Source organism: Camelus ferus, chromosome 18 (genome assembly GCF_009834535.1).
Source record: "Camelus ferus isolate YT-003-E chromosome 18, BCGSAC_Cfer_1.0, whole genome shotgun sequence".
Taxonomy (NCBI): domain Eukaryota; kingdom Metazoa; phylum Chordata; class Mammalia; order Artiodactyla; family Camelidae; genus Camelus; species Camelus ferus.
In genome coordinates, this window is record NC_045713.1 from 34,592,411 (window position 1) to 34,608,155 (window position 15,745).

General features: G+C 47.6%; 1 protein-coding gene across 1 annotated transcript in view; it reads right to left on the minus strand.

Moving 5' to 3' along the window:
- XYLT1 (xylosyltransferase 1) overlaps nt 1-15,745 on the minus strand; it is a 292,362-nt gene that overhangs the window by 17,762 nt on the left and 258,855 nt on the right. The window contains exons 7-10 of the mRNA XM_032460971.1: nt 14,689-14,905; nt 11,319-11,495; nt 6,743-7,005; nt 240-435 (exon numbers count right to left, since the gene is read on the minus strand). Coding sequence (XP_032316862.1) covers nt 240-435; nt 6,743-7,005; nt 11,319-11,495; nt 14,689-14,905 — 853 coding nt within the window. The remainder of the gene's footprint in view (nt 1-239; nt 436-6,742; nt 7,006-11,318; nt 11,496-14,688; nt 14,906-15,745) is intronic.

The following is a 15,745-nucleotide window of genomic DNA, read 5'->3' on the forward strand; positions in this document are numbered from 1 at the left end:
GAAGTTCTACTATAAAAATGTAGTCAGCCTCCAGGCTGGTTGGTGTGTGGGTATTGACTTCCCTACTCTCTCCTTCCTTCTGCTGTTTAAGATGCTGGGAGTGGCACAGGGCAAGCATATCTTTGAGGATCTTCAAGTCTCCTTCTCCCCCGTCTCCAGCTACAAGGGTCAGAGCGTGAAAAGATCCCAGCAAGGCGGCTGCCAGAGGCGACAAAGTGTGACAGTCTCTGGGCTCTTACCTCAGAAAACTGAAGCCTCCCAAAGTCGCTGGGTGGGCTTGCGATCTTGAAGACCTTCTTTGGCATCACCCACGTCTCCAGGGTCTCGAGTTTGCTCACGGCTAGATTGGTCGCATGATGCTTGATCAGAAAGCCCTGGAAACGGTCAGCAAGGAAGTAGATGTGGACAGAAGCTGGGTGGCCCATTGGATAGTACCTGAAAAACACACTCAGTGTCACACAGGCTCACCGGTCAGGGCCGGACATGTGTCTGATCAACGGGGCTCTCCATCCATCAGGCTGAGCCTGTTGCTACAATTTTACACAGTGCTCGCCATATTCTTGAAGGCTGCTCCCCGTCTTTCTCTGATCTCAATAACTTATTAACAATAACTTTTTTGTTGATCATAAACGTAAAACACACTGATTGTATGAGGGCACAATCAAGGAAGTAAAAATTACTGCGTGTGATGCTTCTTTCCATAGATGATGATGTGAATTCACAGATATTCATTGATTCTCTCGTGCCAGGTACCGGGGAGCGACAATGGTGTACACACAGGGCCATCATAACGTACTTCCTTTCAGCCTTATTTTCTAGGCATATATTTGCAAAATCTTACGTAGTCGGGATCATAATACACACACTATATCCTGCTTTTGCTTCATAGCATTTCTTGAGCATTAGCACATGCCTTTCAAAGTCTCTGAAAACATGATGTGTGTGTGTGTGCATGTATACATTGTTCCATTGTAATGGAATATCACAATATGGAAATATCGTACCAAAACATGTTATTATTATAGAAGTTCCCCATCACTGGGGGGTCCAACTAGTTTCTAATTTTTTTTTGTTGTTCTAAACAATGCTGCATTAACCATCCTTGAGCAAAGATGTTTTTTGGAACATTTCTCGCTCTCTCTCTCTCTAATCTCCAAGGGGCTCTCTATGTCTGCTGCCCAAGTTTATCACAAAGGTGGTACTGATTTACACCCTCCCTGTCCTTGTCACCAATGGCACTGGGTATTATCCTTAAAAATGCCTGCCAGTCTGAGATAAATACATACATACACAAACAGGCAGCTGGTTTCAAGATGCGCGTCTTAGATCCACAAAGGCTTCTGGCTGAAAGGGGCAGGGAAGCTAAGCAAAGATGCCCAGAGGAGAGGGGAACAGAGAGAGGAGGGAGGAGCGTGCACCCAGCTCTTTGTCGTTCCTACTTGTAAGATGAAAAGCGGCCGGTTCCGCAGTGTGTTAACCGCACAGCACTTAGTGGGCGCGTGGCCCCTTGACAACAGCCCTCCACAAATCACGGTCCCCGCGCAGCATTCCCTCCCCCGGCCCTGCTCGGGACTTTACGTCTTTATGCCCAATGGTAATGGTTAGGGAAGCTGCCTTCCTGTGTCACCCTGAAGCCACTGCCTTGTTATTGCGATGCCTCCGGAGCTCTGGGGAAAAAAACCATCTTCAGATTGCTGGCTGGGCATTCCCTGTCCATGCGAGTCCACTTGGGTCTGGACTTTGGGAGCAGAAAACCTTCCCTCTGGACTGTGCTGCAGACCTTGCCGCGATGACAGAATGTCCTACGCCAGCGCCGTCCAGCTCAGTAGCCCCAACCACTTGTGACGATCAAGCCCTTGAATTGTGGCTGGTGTGACTGAGGAACTGCATTTTTAATTTTAGTTAATTTAAACTTAGATGCCTCTCTGTGGCTAGTGGCAACTGTGGACGGCAGATATGGAGTCGTGGGAGAGTCCTGAGGTTGTCTGCAGTCATGTCCCCAGTTTGTCCCCTCTCCTGTCTTTCTCATGTGATTTTGTGGGTTTCCTTGCAGTGATGAAGTGAGTCTATTCCCCTCTCTTGAATCTGCCTGGGCCAGCAGAGGAAGGGGTGTCATGCCAGTTCTGAATCAGAGCGCCAGGAGGCTTTGCACCTTTCCACTAGCCTCTTGCTCTTTCATGCTCACCGTGAGAGCACGCCTAGGCTGGCCTGCTGGGGGAGGAGACACTTGGAGCAGAGCTGAGCCACCCAAGGTGTCCCAGCCAGAGCCATCCTAGATCTGCCAACAGCTCCCAGCCGAGAGCAACAGAGCCCCTCTCCTGACCTGCCGCTGGCTGCAGTTGCGGGAGAGATACTGGCGGAGACCAGGAAAACTGCCCGGCTCACCTGCAAACTTGAAGGCTATGTACATGCTTATTGTTTCAAAACACTGATTTGGGACTCGTTTGTTACGTGGCATTATTGCAATAGATTCATGATACACTGTCAGTGTTTATTCTGTAAGGTGGGTGGACTAGCGACAGTGGAAGAAGAGCAGGAGAGAGGGTTGTCACGGGAGTCAAAAGAAGAAAGTGTTTCCAGAAGGGGGTGGTCAGTTGTATGGGGTGCTTGTAAACAAGGGACGGTCACATGCTCTAGAAATTGAGGAGTGCATCCTGGGTGGCTTACTCTCCCACACCTTCTCTGAAGAAATCCTGTTTTCTCCACCTGAATCCATCCCCTACTGTCCTGTGCACTGCCAGCGTCCTGGTCCAGCTGCCAGCAGGCCTTCCCTGGACCCTTGCAGGAGCTTCCTTACTTGTCTCCCTCCTAGTGTGTCTGCTGTAACCCAGTCTCATAGCAGTCATCGTCCCTTGCCGAAACACCACGAGGGGCTTTGCTTATGTTTGGATAAAGTCCAAACTCGTTACCTGGTCTACAAAGTCCCGCCTCTTTCTTTAGCCTCATTTTGTTTCCCTCTGTCCCAGCCCACCACTTTCCAGCCGCATGGACCTTACTTTAAATTCCTCAACATGCTAAACTCATTTCCACCTCAGGGCCTTTGCACGGGACAGTCTCTCTGCTGGGAAGGCTCTTTCCCCCTTAGGACTGCATGGTTGGCTCATCTTATCATTTTGCTAAATGTTACCACCGCAGAGAGATCTTCCCTGACCACTGAATCTGAAGTCACCAACTCACTGCTTTCACATGACTTTACATTCTCAGTAGAACACTGATCTCTGTTGATCTTTTGTTCTTGTTTATGTGTGCTGGGATACTGTCTGCCTTCATAGTAGAATGGGAGGGCCTTGAGCTTGGGGACTGGACTGTCTGGGTTATGGCTGAGTGCCCAGTGCCGAGCCTGACGCATGGCAGATGCTCAATCATTACTTACTGTTTGAGTGAAAATTCTAGAAGGATTTTCCCTTGAACCCTTTGCTTCTAAGGTCCATCTAGGGAACCTGTAACCCCCAACTGGACACAAAGCCGTCTGGTACCTTCTCTTGACTGTATACGGTAATTAAGTGATTAAAACTCAGAGGAGAGTTGTAACTAGAGGTAATACACTAGGACCTAAAGAATGCCTCAGATGCATTCCCTTGGCCCAGAGGTATTTTTATTTCTTATTTAAATGAGGTGAGCATTAAAAATATTAGGAGGTTCACACAAAAATATGGATTTCTCATTCGTCTTGAAAAATTAGGAGATGTGATTGGCAACTCCAAGTCTACACTCTCAAGGGCAAGGATGTGCTGGAGTTAGGCACCAGGGCCCTGGGGGTTCCAGGTCCACACGGTCAGCCCACCCTGCGCTGAGGACACATGCTTCCTGCCTGGCCCTGGAGGGCATTTGAATTTGAGGACCCATAATAAAATACTGACATCCTTATTTCTGCATGGTGGCTCACAAGCAAACTTTTACTTTCTTGTTCTCTCAATCTGCCATTTTGAAATTTTCCGCAATCAACAAGTGTTATTTTATAATAAGAAAAAAAATCAATAAACATTTTAGACTAGAAAAACACAATTTGCATGAAATGCCCAGAAAAAGTGGAACTCTTGAATTAAGTTTTCACTTGCTGTTTCCCCAGATAGCCCGGGGGCAGGAATTCACTCTCTTTTGCCTTTTGGGATAAGGGTCCTTTGTCCTGATTTATTTGCAGGCCTATATTCATAAATATATTGGCTTTGCCCACAGCGAGGCACAATGGTTCCATTATAATAAAAAATGAGATAGAAGCCAGAGGAGCCGAGGCCCGAGGCAACTTGATGGCTCGCTTAATCCCAAACCAAATGCCAGGAGGAACTCTCAACAACCGTAAATCCACTGGAGGTGTCTTTTGAAATTTCATATCAGATTATTTACCAAATAAATTCTATGACGTCTGGGATTAAAACTACTCTTGAAGAGAATTCTCCTCCTAAGTGTCGGGCACTGTGCTGTCTACTGGGGACACGTACTGTGGTTCCTCAGGCAGGGACTCCGCTGCCCTGACTAGCAGGAGAGAAAGTCAAGCCACCGATGACCCGGACCCAAGGCGCTGCTGCTACGCGCAACGGGAGTGCTGGAGGCAAGTCTGCTTCCGGCTTTGGAGAGGCGTGGGGTGGGCAAGCGGGGGCGGGGCGGGGGGGGCTCTGAATAAGCATCACAGGGGATGTGGCACTTGAGATGACCCTTGGCGCTTGGGAAAAGGTAGACTGTGCAGGGACAGCAGGGGCGGTCCGCAAAGGAGGCGATGGAAGAGGAAGTGATGACTAGTTCACAGAATCAGGGACGGAGCGTGGAGCTCACATAGTCAGTTCCCCACTGGCTGTTTCTGGCAGCTTAACTAATAATGGCAACTATAAAATGGAAAAGAAACTGAAAAAATATATACACACACACATATATATATATATATATATGTACAACTGAATCGCTTTGCTGTGTGCAGAAAACTAACATTGTAAATCAACTACACTTCAATAAAAAATAAGGATAAAAATACCAAAAAAAAAAAACAAACCCATAACAAACAAAAAAATCAACAACAAAAAATAATAATGGCAACTAAGATACCAACGATGGCAGGGACATTTACTGAGCACTTCATATGTGAAATACTAATAAGACACAACTCATAAGGCAGTTTTGGAGGAGTACCCTCTTTAAACCTCACAACACCATATGCTGTTAGACTTATCATTATTCCCATTTTCCAGATGAGGAAGCTGAGGCTCAGAGAGATTAACGACTTGCCCAAGGTCAACAGCTGGTAAGTAGAGTGCAGTTCAAAGTGCAGGTCCTGAGTTCAAACACGGGTCTCCCTTTAAACTAAATCAGGCCTTGCAGGGAGAGGAGAGAGAAGACTGAGGCCACGAGGAAATAGGGGAAAAATGGTTGCAGCCCTGCGGAAATCCAGCTGGGGCCTCAGACAAGAAACTTCTCCATGTTTTCAGAGTTTTATGGAACAAAATCGTTCCTTTCTTTCCCTTCTTCCGTTCCTGAGAAGAGGGAAGAGCAGGCAGGAGGGAACATACATACAGAAGGCTCAGTGGAGAGAGACTACTGTTAATAAAAAAATTTTTTTTTCTGCTTTATTGTTAAAAGAGGAAGGTGCCAGGAAGAGGAGCAGGGAGAACCAGAAAAAGGTGAGTGATTAGAGGCACTTCTGGGAATTCATCCTCAGGAAATAATCAGAAAAGAGAAGAGGAGAAAAAAGAGGCTTTCTGCAAAAAGAGGTTCATCAGAACATTATTGACAATGGCCCATTACTGACAATAACAACAGGAAAGGGCTAGGTTAAGCAAACTCTGGAATTTCTGCTTAATGGAATACTAGCTGCATTAAAAGGACCATTATCATCAGGGAAGCTGCAAAGCAGCATGGAGAGGAGGCGGCTCATATTATAACGCCAAGCTGGGGGGAAAAAAACAGGACATCACATTCTTGTTGTAAGTGTGTAAATATCTGCAACGCGTAAGGCTAGAGAACAGAAGAGGTCCACAAAAAAAAAAAAAAAAAAAAAAAAAAAAAGGGTTGGTTGGCTTAGGGAAAAGGGGGAGAGGAAGGGACTGTGTTGAATCATTTGCCTACCATTTCTTTCCATATATTCTAGAACATTCTTGAAGTGTCAACTGGCACCCGCAAGTGGTCGGTGAGATGATTCTTACGGGTACTTGAATGTTGTAAATAATAGTTCTGCCTTTAAACATTGCTTTTGGTTATGTTTTTATGTGTGATTATGGTGGTATGGTTCTGTTTTTAAAAGGAGTCAATTTTTCAGTGATATATATAATATTCGGGGGCTTGCTTCAATCAGACTGATCTGGGAGAAGGGCGAAAGTGGGTGAAGGTAAAGATGAAACTGCACTGGCCCAGAGTTGGTCATTGAGAGAGCTGGAGATGGCAGGTGACACTTTTCTATTTGGTGTATGTTTGACATTTTCCGTAATAAAAAGGAAAAAAAAATAAAGTTCAGTATTTTCATGGTTATTTTCCATTTAGGACAAACATAATATAATATGGTGACATAAAGCTTCCTTCTAAAATACACATATTTAGCATAAAGAATGAATCCACTGAAAGGAAGCTATTAGGTAAATAGTAGATCTGGTATTTTGAAAAGGTAAAAGGGTGATGATGGCTTAGACTGGGAATGCCCTGAATGCTGGGATGTTTGCATAGATGATTTTTCGGGAGAGGCACGGAGTGGAGCTGCAGCCCCTAAAAAGAAGGAAGGTCCCTCCTTCCGGGCCCCCCTGCGCCCCCGTCCCGGGCTCACCTGCAGCTGTTCTCCCCCTCCGTGTGCAGTGACGCCTCGGCCCGGCGGAGGCCCAGGCGGGAGAAGGAGTGGTACAAGGTGAGCACCACGTCGCTCAGGCTGTGGATGCCGTCCGGCTCCTCGTAGACGTTCTCCCAGTAGGAGCGGAGGCCCGGGGTGCCCGCGGGGTAGTTCCCGTACAGGTAATAGTCCAGCTGCCCGATGATTTCCTGATTCACCACGGCTTCGAACTTGCGGGCGAAGAAGGTGGGCCGGGCTGTCTGCTGTGCTCGTGAGATAAAATGAACAGGGTCAGCAAGCTGGGATCGGGGCAGGTGTGGATTCAGGAGCGGGGCTTTGCAGCCAGCCTGCCTGGATCCAGACCCCAAATGACTTTTACTGCCCTTTCTCTTAGCTTCCTCCTCTGCAACAAGGGTGTTTTAGGATTGAATGAGTTAATATCTGTAAAGCATTTCAAGCAATGATGGACACTTAGTAAGCAGCATTTAAATATCCGTGAGATAAACTGCAGCTTAGACATTTATAGCTGGGATGGAGCTCAGAAATCATTCAGCTGGGGGTCTAGGGCAGATACAGCCTACGGATATATTTTAGTTGTTCAGCAGAATGTTTTAAAATTGAATTAGCTGGAACATTTAAAAAGTAGAATAGTTCACAGAAACAACTTCAGCATCCCTTTAAACAGAAATGGTCTGGCAACCACAGGCCCATGTTCCTACCTGGTGACAACTAGTTAGGGCTGAGTAGCACCTGTCCCTTTAGACAGCACGGGCTCACCCCAGTCGCCACCACTTCCTGTCGCCTCCGGGGCGCTGTAGATGACTTACAGACCCACAAGGAGTATCTCAGATTTATGGATCAGCATCTCTGGGAGCAGGGCTTAGAAATCCATATTTTTTACAGGCTTTGAAGGTGATTCATTTGCTCACTAGGGTTTGAGGACAATGTGAATGACACCTGGGCTGGCTTTAAACAAATTCAGATTCTGCAGTCTGTCCCCGGACCTACTGAGTCAACATCTCTGAAAATGAGGTTTGGGAATCTGTATCCAAAAAAAGCTTCCCAGGTGATTCTGCTGCAGTGTTTGAGGACCATTTATGTAAGCCAAGTTTTCAAGGAGACTAAGTCCCAGAGAGGCAAAGGGACTTATCTAAGGTCACACAGCAAGGTAATGGCAGAGCCAGGACTAAGATCCAGGGTCAAGGATTAGGAAAATAAAATACTGAACATTTGTTATCCACCAAGTCTAAAACTGTGGTCTGGGGCAGAGATCAAGAAACCTTTCCAGTAAAAGGCCAGATAATAACTACTTCTGGCTTTGCAACTAATCAACTCTGCTGTTGTAGTGTGAAAGCAACCACAGACAAACTAGTAAATGAATGAGCACGTGGCTGTGCTCCAGAAACAGGGAGTGGGCTGGATCTGACTCAGGGGCTGCAGTTTGTGGGCTTCTGGTCTAGGGCTATGGAACCAATGGAAACACAGCCCCCTTGAGAAGCCTATGATCTAGTGTAATTATCGCCTTAACTGGGACTAGCATTGTTCTCACGGCCGTGGTTGAAGAGCAACAACAATGAAATAAAACTGCTTAGCACATGCCATATGCCGGGCACTGCATTTTGTCATTAACGCCAAGCCGCCCAACAACTCTGCAAAGCAGGTGTTAGGAGTCTCATTAAGGAAACTGGGCTTGGAGAGGGTAAGTGATATCTACAAACTTACCCAGGCCTAAGATCTGAACCCGGATCTGATGACTCTAAAACCCAAGCTCTTTCTACTGCGTCATCCCAGGATCAAACTGCTGCTTGAATGAACTTGAAGCCCCGATAACAGAAACCTTGGTAGTAATCGGAACATCCCCTCTCCTCTCTGCTTCACGAACCCTTGGGACCCCTCTGCCCATTCTCTGTGATGGAGGGGTCAGCTCAGCTCCCTTACAGTAGCACTGGAGAGAGCCAGACCACCTGGGTTCAAAACCTTATCCTGCATCTTTCTAGCTGCATATGTCTTTGGGCAAGTCATCAGAGCCTCAGTTTCCCTAGCCCTAAAATGGGATAATAACATGGGCACTTAGCACAGAGTCTGGCACACAGTGTTAACGTCTATTATTATGTGACTATTATCACTAAGCCTGCTACTAGGGGCTTCTAAGTCTTCATTTTCTGGGGCAGAGAACCAGACTCAGTGGCAGAATCTCCGCCTGAGATTCTCTGATCAGAGCTGGAGCTCCTAAAAGGGCACGTTTCTATATTTATCATTCTCTTCCTCAGAGTTCTTTGAAGAAGAACTCCGAGTTCCTCGAACAAGAACTCCGAGTTCCTCACAGGCAGCAGTTTCTTGCGTCTAGATGTTGGGGATAATCTTGATCTTTGTTTACTGTGAATTAAAGAGCTCAAGCACGTAACACGGCCTCGATGTCAGCTCATTTTGACCAGAGACCACGATGTCCCCAGGATGCCAGGGCTGGAATACAAATGTTGTCACCCAGGAGGGGCCCAAGAGCAACAGCGCACCCAAGAAGCATCACAGCTTCTTGCCCTCAACAATGGAGGTCCTTTGGAATGAGGGTGACGACTGGTCCTCTACAGAAGTGGGGAGTCTTCTCTTTTTCTCCCTTTTCAATAGGTCCGATATTCCCCCTTGCCATCCTCTCAGCTCAGCGATCCTTTCTGCAAGGACAATGGAGCTAGAATGTCACCCAAGTTCATGCCTCTATCAGCATGGGTTTGAGGAGGCCCCCGGGGTAGCTCTCAATCTGCCACCAAAAACAGGCCTAAAAAAATACTTATGGCAGTAACTGCTTGCAGAGGTGAAAGTCATTAGGTGGGGACCTTGAGGGAATACGAATGATGGGCTGAAACCTGCTGTGTATTCTGCACTCACTAGGCACGAAACTGGGATGGCAGTGGGGTCTGGTGGGAACAGCCCAGATCTGGAACTGGAAACACCCACGTGGGACCTCTCACTCCCCTCAGCTGCATGTCCCTGGACAAGTCAGTCTGCCCTCTGTGCCTCGGTTCCCCCACCTGCACAGTGATTTCTACACAGTGAAGCCAACGCCCCCAGAGGGCCTGGCACACAGGCCTGGGACAGAGCAGACTCCTAACCCAGTACTTCTCAAACGTAATAACAGCCTCCCAGTCCCCTGGGGGTCTTGTTAACATGCAGATTCCGACTCAGCAGGTGAGGAGCTGCAGAGATCCCGCATCTCTGACAAGTTCCCTGGTGATGCTGATGCTGCTGGACCGTGGACCACACTCTGAGGAGAAGCCAGGCTAAGAGGCTGGAAGCTCCATGAGGGCAGCCTGTGTCCTCTCCTGGATGCTTCAGCTACGTGCCAGAGCGAGGCAGCGGGGGCCCCCAGGTTATCAGCCTGGCACTGCTGTGCTGTTGTCTGCCCCCTATTCTCCGCCCCGCATATGGGAAGCTCTAGTGACCTCAGAGTGATTTGTTTAACCATTCTGTAGCCTTTCATTTGTGCTCTGGGCAGCTGGGGCTGGGCACTGGGACAGGGAACTGGCCTGGAGGGAGCGCGAAGCATGCTCACGCAGGATGGAAAGAGGTCACCATCCTGAATAGGTCTGGGGTCCAAGGCCCTCTTGGGGCTTATGATAAGCAGATGGAGCATCCACCGCCCTCCTGCCTCTGCTCTGCCCAGAACTGTGAGTCGCTGGGCCTTGCAGAGATACCTGTGAAGGCAATCACGTTCCTGTTACTCCTTTAAGCTCACAGAGCGCAGTGGTTTCCAAACCTGGCAGCTCATGAGAATTTCCCAAAGTGTAATATACTGAAAATAAATCAGTAGCTCTCAACTAGGGATGAGTCTGCCTTCAGTGGACATTTGGCAATGTCTGAAGACATGTCTGGTTATCAGGCCTGGAGGATGCTACTGGATGCCCCCGCATGACATTAAGCAGCATCTGGACACATTCTCCGACAAGGGGGAGATGCTCCTGGCACCTAGTAGGTACAGGCCAGGGATGCTGCTGAGCATCCTACAGCCCCACCCCCAACGCAGACTTACGCAGCCACAATGGTAAGACTGCTGGGGTTGAGGAACTCTGCCCTAGATATAATCAAGCTTGTACCCAGAGATATATTTTTAACAAGTCTATCAGGGGATTCTGATTAAAAAGCAGTAGAGAAATGGATACAGGTATGGTCTCTGAAAAGAGATGTTTTGGGCTATGTTTATGCAAAAACCTTGTATAAGGTTTTTTCTCTTTTCTATGCCTCAGTTTCCCTGTCTCTAAAATGGAATAATTATCTATCTGTTCATTTATTTTTAATTGAAGCATAGTCGATTCACAATGTTGTGTTAATTTCACATCTCTTTCTCTCTCTCTTCTAAGGCTGTTGTGGGTTTAGTGCGTCAATACAGGCTAAGTGGGTAGAACGCCCCTTGCGTGGTGTTAGTGATCAACAAATGTTGGCTACTGTTGACAATGTCATGATTATCATCAACAGCCAGGGTTGGAAAGTGCAGATAAGATGACCTGCAGGGCTGCCTCGGATGCCTGCTGATACCGGCTGGGAGGGCGTGGCGGGGGGCGGGCAGGGCGGACGGGCGGCTCACCTGGAAGCGGTGGAAGTCTTGCGGCTTGAAGTCGTTGGGGGAGCAGCCGCACCAGTCCACGATGTGCTTGTACTGGCACTTGCAGCCCAGCTTGCGGTTCCAGTTGGTGATGCGCAGGTTGTTGTCCACCATGGTGTCGCAGTGGGGGCTGTTCTCCAGGACCGTGTGGAAGAAGGACTGCAGGGGAGAGAGGGGACTGGCCTGAGACCTCTCCCAGCCCACCTTAGACGGGCTGGGGTGGGGATGGGGGTCCTTCCCTGGGACCACCTGACTCTGAAGGGACTCTCTTGGAGACTCAGCTGCTTTCTCTGAAAATGGGGTCAGCACCAGTCCAGGTCAACTCAGGGGACACTGGAGATCTTGTCCAGAGTAGCTTAGTTCTGCTTAGAAGTTACTGTTCTGAGTGTTTCTCTAGGTTGTCTCTCCCCAGCAGCCTGGAAGCTGATTTCAAGACATCTCTTATCACCTAGGGCATCTTCTGTCTGCTCAGCAGAGAGAAGGTCCCTTAGGGTATGTCAACACATGGGGCTCAGAGGTGAAACACTGGGACAAAAGGGCTCTTGTTTTTTGCAAATAGCCAGACCTTCTTTGGTTTCAGGCCTGAGATATCTTGAGAGCAAAGACTGAAGCCCTGAAATTTCACCCCTGGGAGAGGGAGGCCTGACTCTTGGATGTCCCCCTGCCTTAGTCACTGGAGTAACGACTACAAAACCTGGAGGGGTGGGGGTAGGGATGGGGTGGGGCTGTCTGCTGTCCGTGGTGCTGAACCGGCCACCATCATTTCCCCTTCTTCCTGAGACTCTTGGCCAGCCTCTCCCAAAAACCTGAGATAGAGGCAATGTTGAGAATGAAAAGAGAGACCAGAGAGGAGAGACATGGTTGCAGCTGCTGAAAGAGAGACACAGATAAACAGAGAGAGAGAGAGAGGGACTGACTTCTATTTGGACAATTTTATAACAACCCTGGATACCAGGCTACCAGGCAGATACGTTCTCCCCTGCCCTCTGCTTCCCGGAGGAAGCTGTTGGGGAATACATGTCTGCCTGTTACACATTTATGGCACAGCCTTCAGCTTTCTTCTAAACTGGGCCCCTGGAGGTGGTCTGGGAGCAGGGAGGGCAGGGTGCAGACGCTGGAATGGAGGAGGTGGGGTCTGCCAGGGACGCTTTTTATGCAGGTGCCTGTGTGTGCTGTGGGGGGAGGGTCCAGGTGGGACAGAGAGAGCAGGCATTGGGATGGGCATCTTGAATAGAACAACCAAAGTCCCAGTCTCTTCTCGGGGGGAGGGTATAGCTCAAGTGGTAGAGCGCATGCTTAGCATGCATGAGGTCCTGGGTTCAATCCCCAGTACCTCCTCCAAATGTAAATAAATAAACCTAATTACCTCCCCCTCATAACACGAACAAAGAACAACAACAACAAAAGGATGACCACTTGCAGTCCCTGATGAAGTAATGGATATGAACAATGATTATCCATGACTGTTAACATTAAAAAGAAAAAAAAAAAGAAAAAGAAACAGTCTCTTCTCAATGGGTGAGTGGGCAAAGTGAGGTTCCACCCACACTCCCAGCTGACCTTCCAGTGATGCTAAATGACATGACTGTAAGCCTGAATTTTAAGCTTGAATTGTCTACAAGCCCACAGAGGCACATATTCTCCATCAAGTGGTGGGGGGAAAAGTACCCAATTACTGATTGGCCTGTGTCCTTTCGTAATGATACAGAAAGTCCCTGCAAGATAATGGAGGAGGAGGGGGTTATCAGAGTTGAGAGAAAAGGTCATTCTCGATGAAACAGGATTAAAAGCAGATTACTTAACATGTGCACAGGATAGCAAAACCTGACCCAGCGATGATAAGCCATTGTCCTTCAGGAGTGACGTGGGCAGTCAGCCTTACCAAGAGCTTGGCCCTGGCCCAGATGTTGGTGAGGGACATGGAAACCACCAAGTGAGATGCATTGTCTCGTCTGACCTAGAAACACACGACCTGAGTGGTCCAGAGACAGGGCACAGCCAGGAAGGAACGGTGGACCATTTACAGGAGGTGTCACAGGCTCAAGAGAAACAGAACCAACTCTGGAGTCTTTTGAAGTTAGAAATTAGGATGAACGTGAACTGGAGGTCAGGGAGTTAATCTAGAATCTCTCAGCCCAGGGGCGACACGTCAGCACTGGGTCCCTACCCGTTTTCAGACGGGGCTGGGGCTGTTTTAGAATAGCTTGCAACCTTCCAGAACAGGACTTCTGGAATGGACTGAATGTTTCTGTGCCCCCGAAATTCACAGGTTGAAATCCTAACCCCCAATATGACAGTGTTAGGAGGTGGGGCCACTGGGAGGTGACTGGGACGTGAGGGTGGGGTCCTCATGAATGGAATTAGTGCCCTTATAGAAGGGACCCTGGAGAGCTCCCACACCTCTTCCGCCTTGTGAGGACACGGTGAGAACTGTCAGTAGGCAGTCTGCAACCCGGAAGAGGGCTCTCACCTGACCACGCTGGCACCCTGGTCTAGGGCTTCTGGCCACCAGAACTATGAGAAGTAAATTTCTGTTGCTTATGAGCTGTCCTTTTTATTGTACTTTGCTTTAGCACCCTAAAGCAGCTTCCCACCCTGAGGTCTGAAAAGTGCTGACAAGACTTCCCAGAGCTTTTCAAATATTTCCAAAAGCCAGTGGGCAATGCTGAGTCCCAAGCATTTGGTCATGATGGCACTCAGTGTAGGGGGCTGGGGCAAATCCAACAGAAGCCCTGGCTGTCTGTCTTTGAGATCCCTGGAATTTTTGGTGTCAGTGATGAGGGCAATGCTGTCTGTCAGTGAATCATAAAACACTACTCAAAATTAGAAAAGGGATTCTTGGTGATGAAAAGTTACCACAGGATAGCTGACTGTGGAGGATCTGTCAAAAGCCAGCATATACCATTGTGTATGTTACACACTGTACAACTCTAGGGGGCACCATCGATATTGTGGGTATGAGAGGTTTGTATTTTTTTAAATAACATTTTTCTGGAAAATGGCAATAAAGTGTCTTGTTCTAACAAAATCAGTATATCGTGATGATTTTATGACCAGTGGGAGCCAAATGTCTTGAGGAAGAACAGTCTTTCTTATTTGCACCTTTAAAGACGCCGTATAGCATTGTGCATCTATTCCACACAACCTCCATGCAGACTGGAGGGAACCAGGGGCCCTGCTATGACAGCAAGGTCCCTGGTGGCTGACACAGTTCCCCATCTTCCTCTGAATGTATTGGAGGATGATGCATTGAACTTCGCATCCCTTTGCCAAAAATTCAGCATCCACTTTGCTCCAAAGGCTAGAGCCAGCCCCTACCTTTTCCAGGGATTTTTTTCTCCTGGATACTCACCTCAGCAGGAAGCAGGGTGTAGGAGTAGAACTGTTTCATTTTGGTCACCAGATCGTCTGTGGAGAACGTCACATACTCAACAAACTTCCGGTTTAGCAGGAACCAATCTGAGCCGCCATCCACGGCAATGCCCTCTGGGATCCGCCGGTCCCCCAGGCGCCACATGTGGGCATCACACTCCAGGAAGAGCCGGTCCAGGCCCTGTTTCCGGATGAACCTGAGCAAGACAAAGGAGTGCTCAGCTGTGAAAGAGCTTCCCTCGGAGTCCAAAGGAAATGGCACAATCACAGCAATAAAGGCATTTATTGAGCACTTACTGTGTGCTAGGTACTGAGCTGGGGCTCTGTGTGTAGTTTGCCCCTTGATCTTACCAGTGAGGCTGGTCTCTATAACCCTGTGAGGCAGGTACTCTTAACTATGCTCATTTTACAGATGAGGACACTGATGCTTGGAGAGTTTAGGAGACTTGCCCAGCACAATTAGACGGCAGTGATCACCTGCTACATCTACTTCCTCTTTAGAGAACTTCTGAGATCAGCTTTTCATGCCACGGATGCCTTGGCAGTTTGGTGAATACAGCCAACGGACCCTTATCTCAGAACAATGCTTTTTTTAAAATTTATTTTTTTATAATTAATTAATTGAAATATAGTTGATTTACAATATTGTGTTAGTTTCAGATGTACAGCAAAGTGATTCAGTTATATACACATACATATATAAATATATTTTTTCAGGTTCTTTTCCTTTATAGGCTATTACAAGATACTGAATATAGTTCCCTGTGCTTCACACTAAATCCTGCAGTGTTTATCTATTTTATATATAGCAGTGTGTATCTGTTAATCCCATACTCCTAAATTTATCCCATTGCAGAATACTACTTTTAATGCATACAACAAAAATACACAGTTACAAAATATTTAAAAAAAAAAACACCATAGTTACGATATAGCACTTCATGATTACAAATTAAACAGAGGATTACAAAATGTTTTTTAACACCAAATTTATGATAATTACATGTGTTTCCTCTTTAACATACTTAATAACAAGA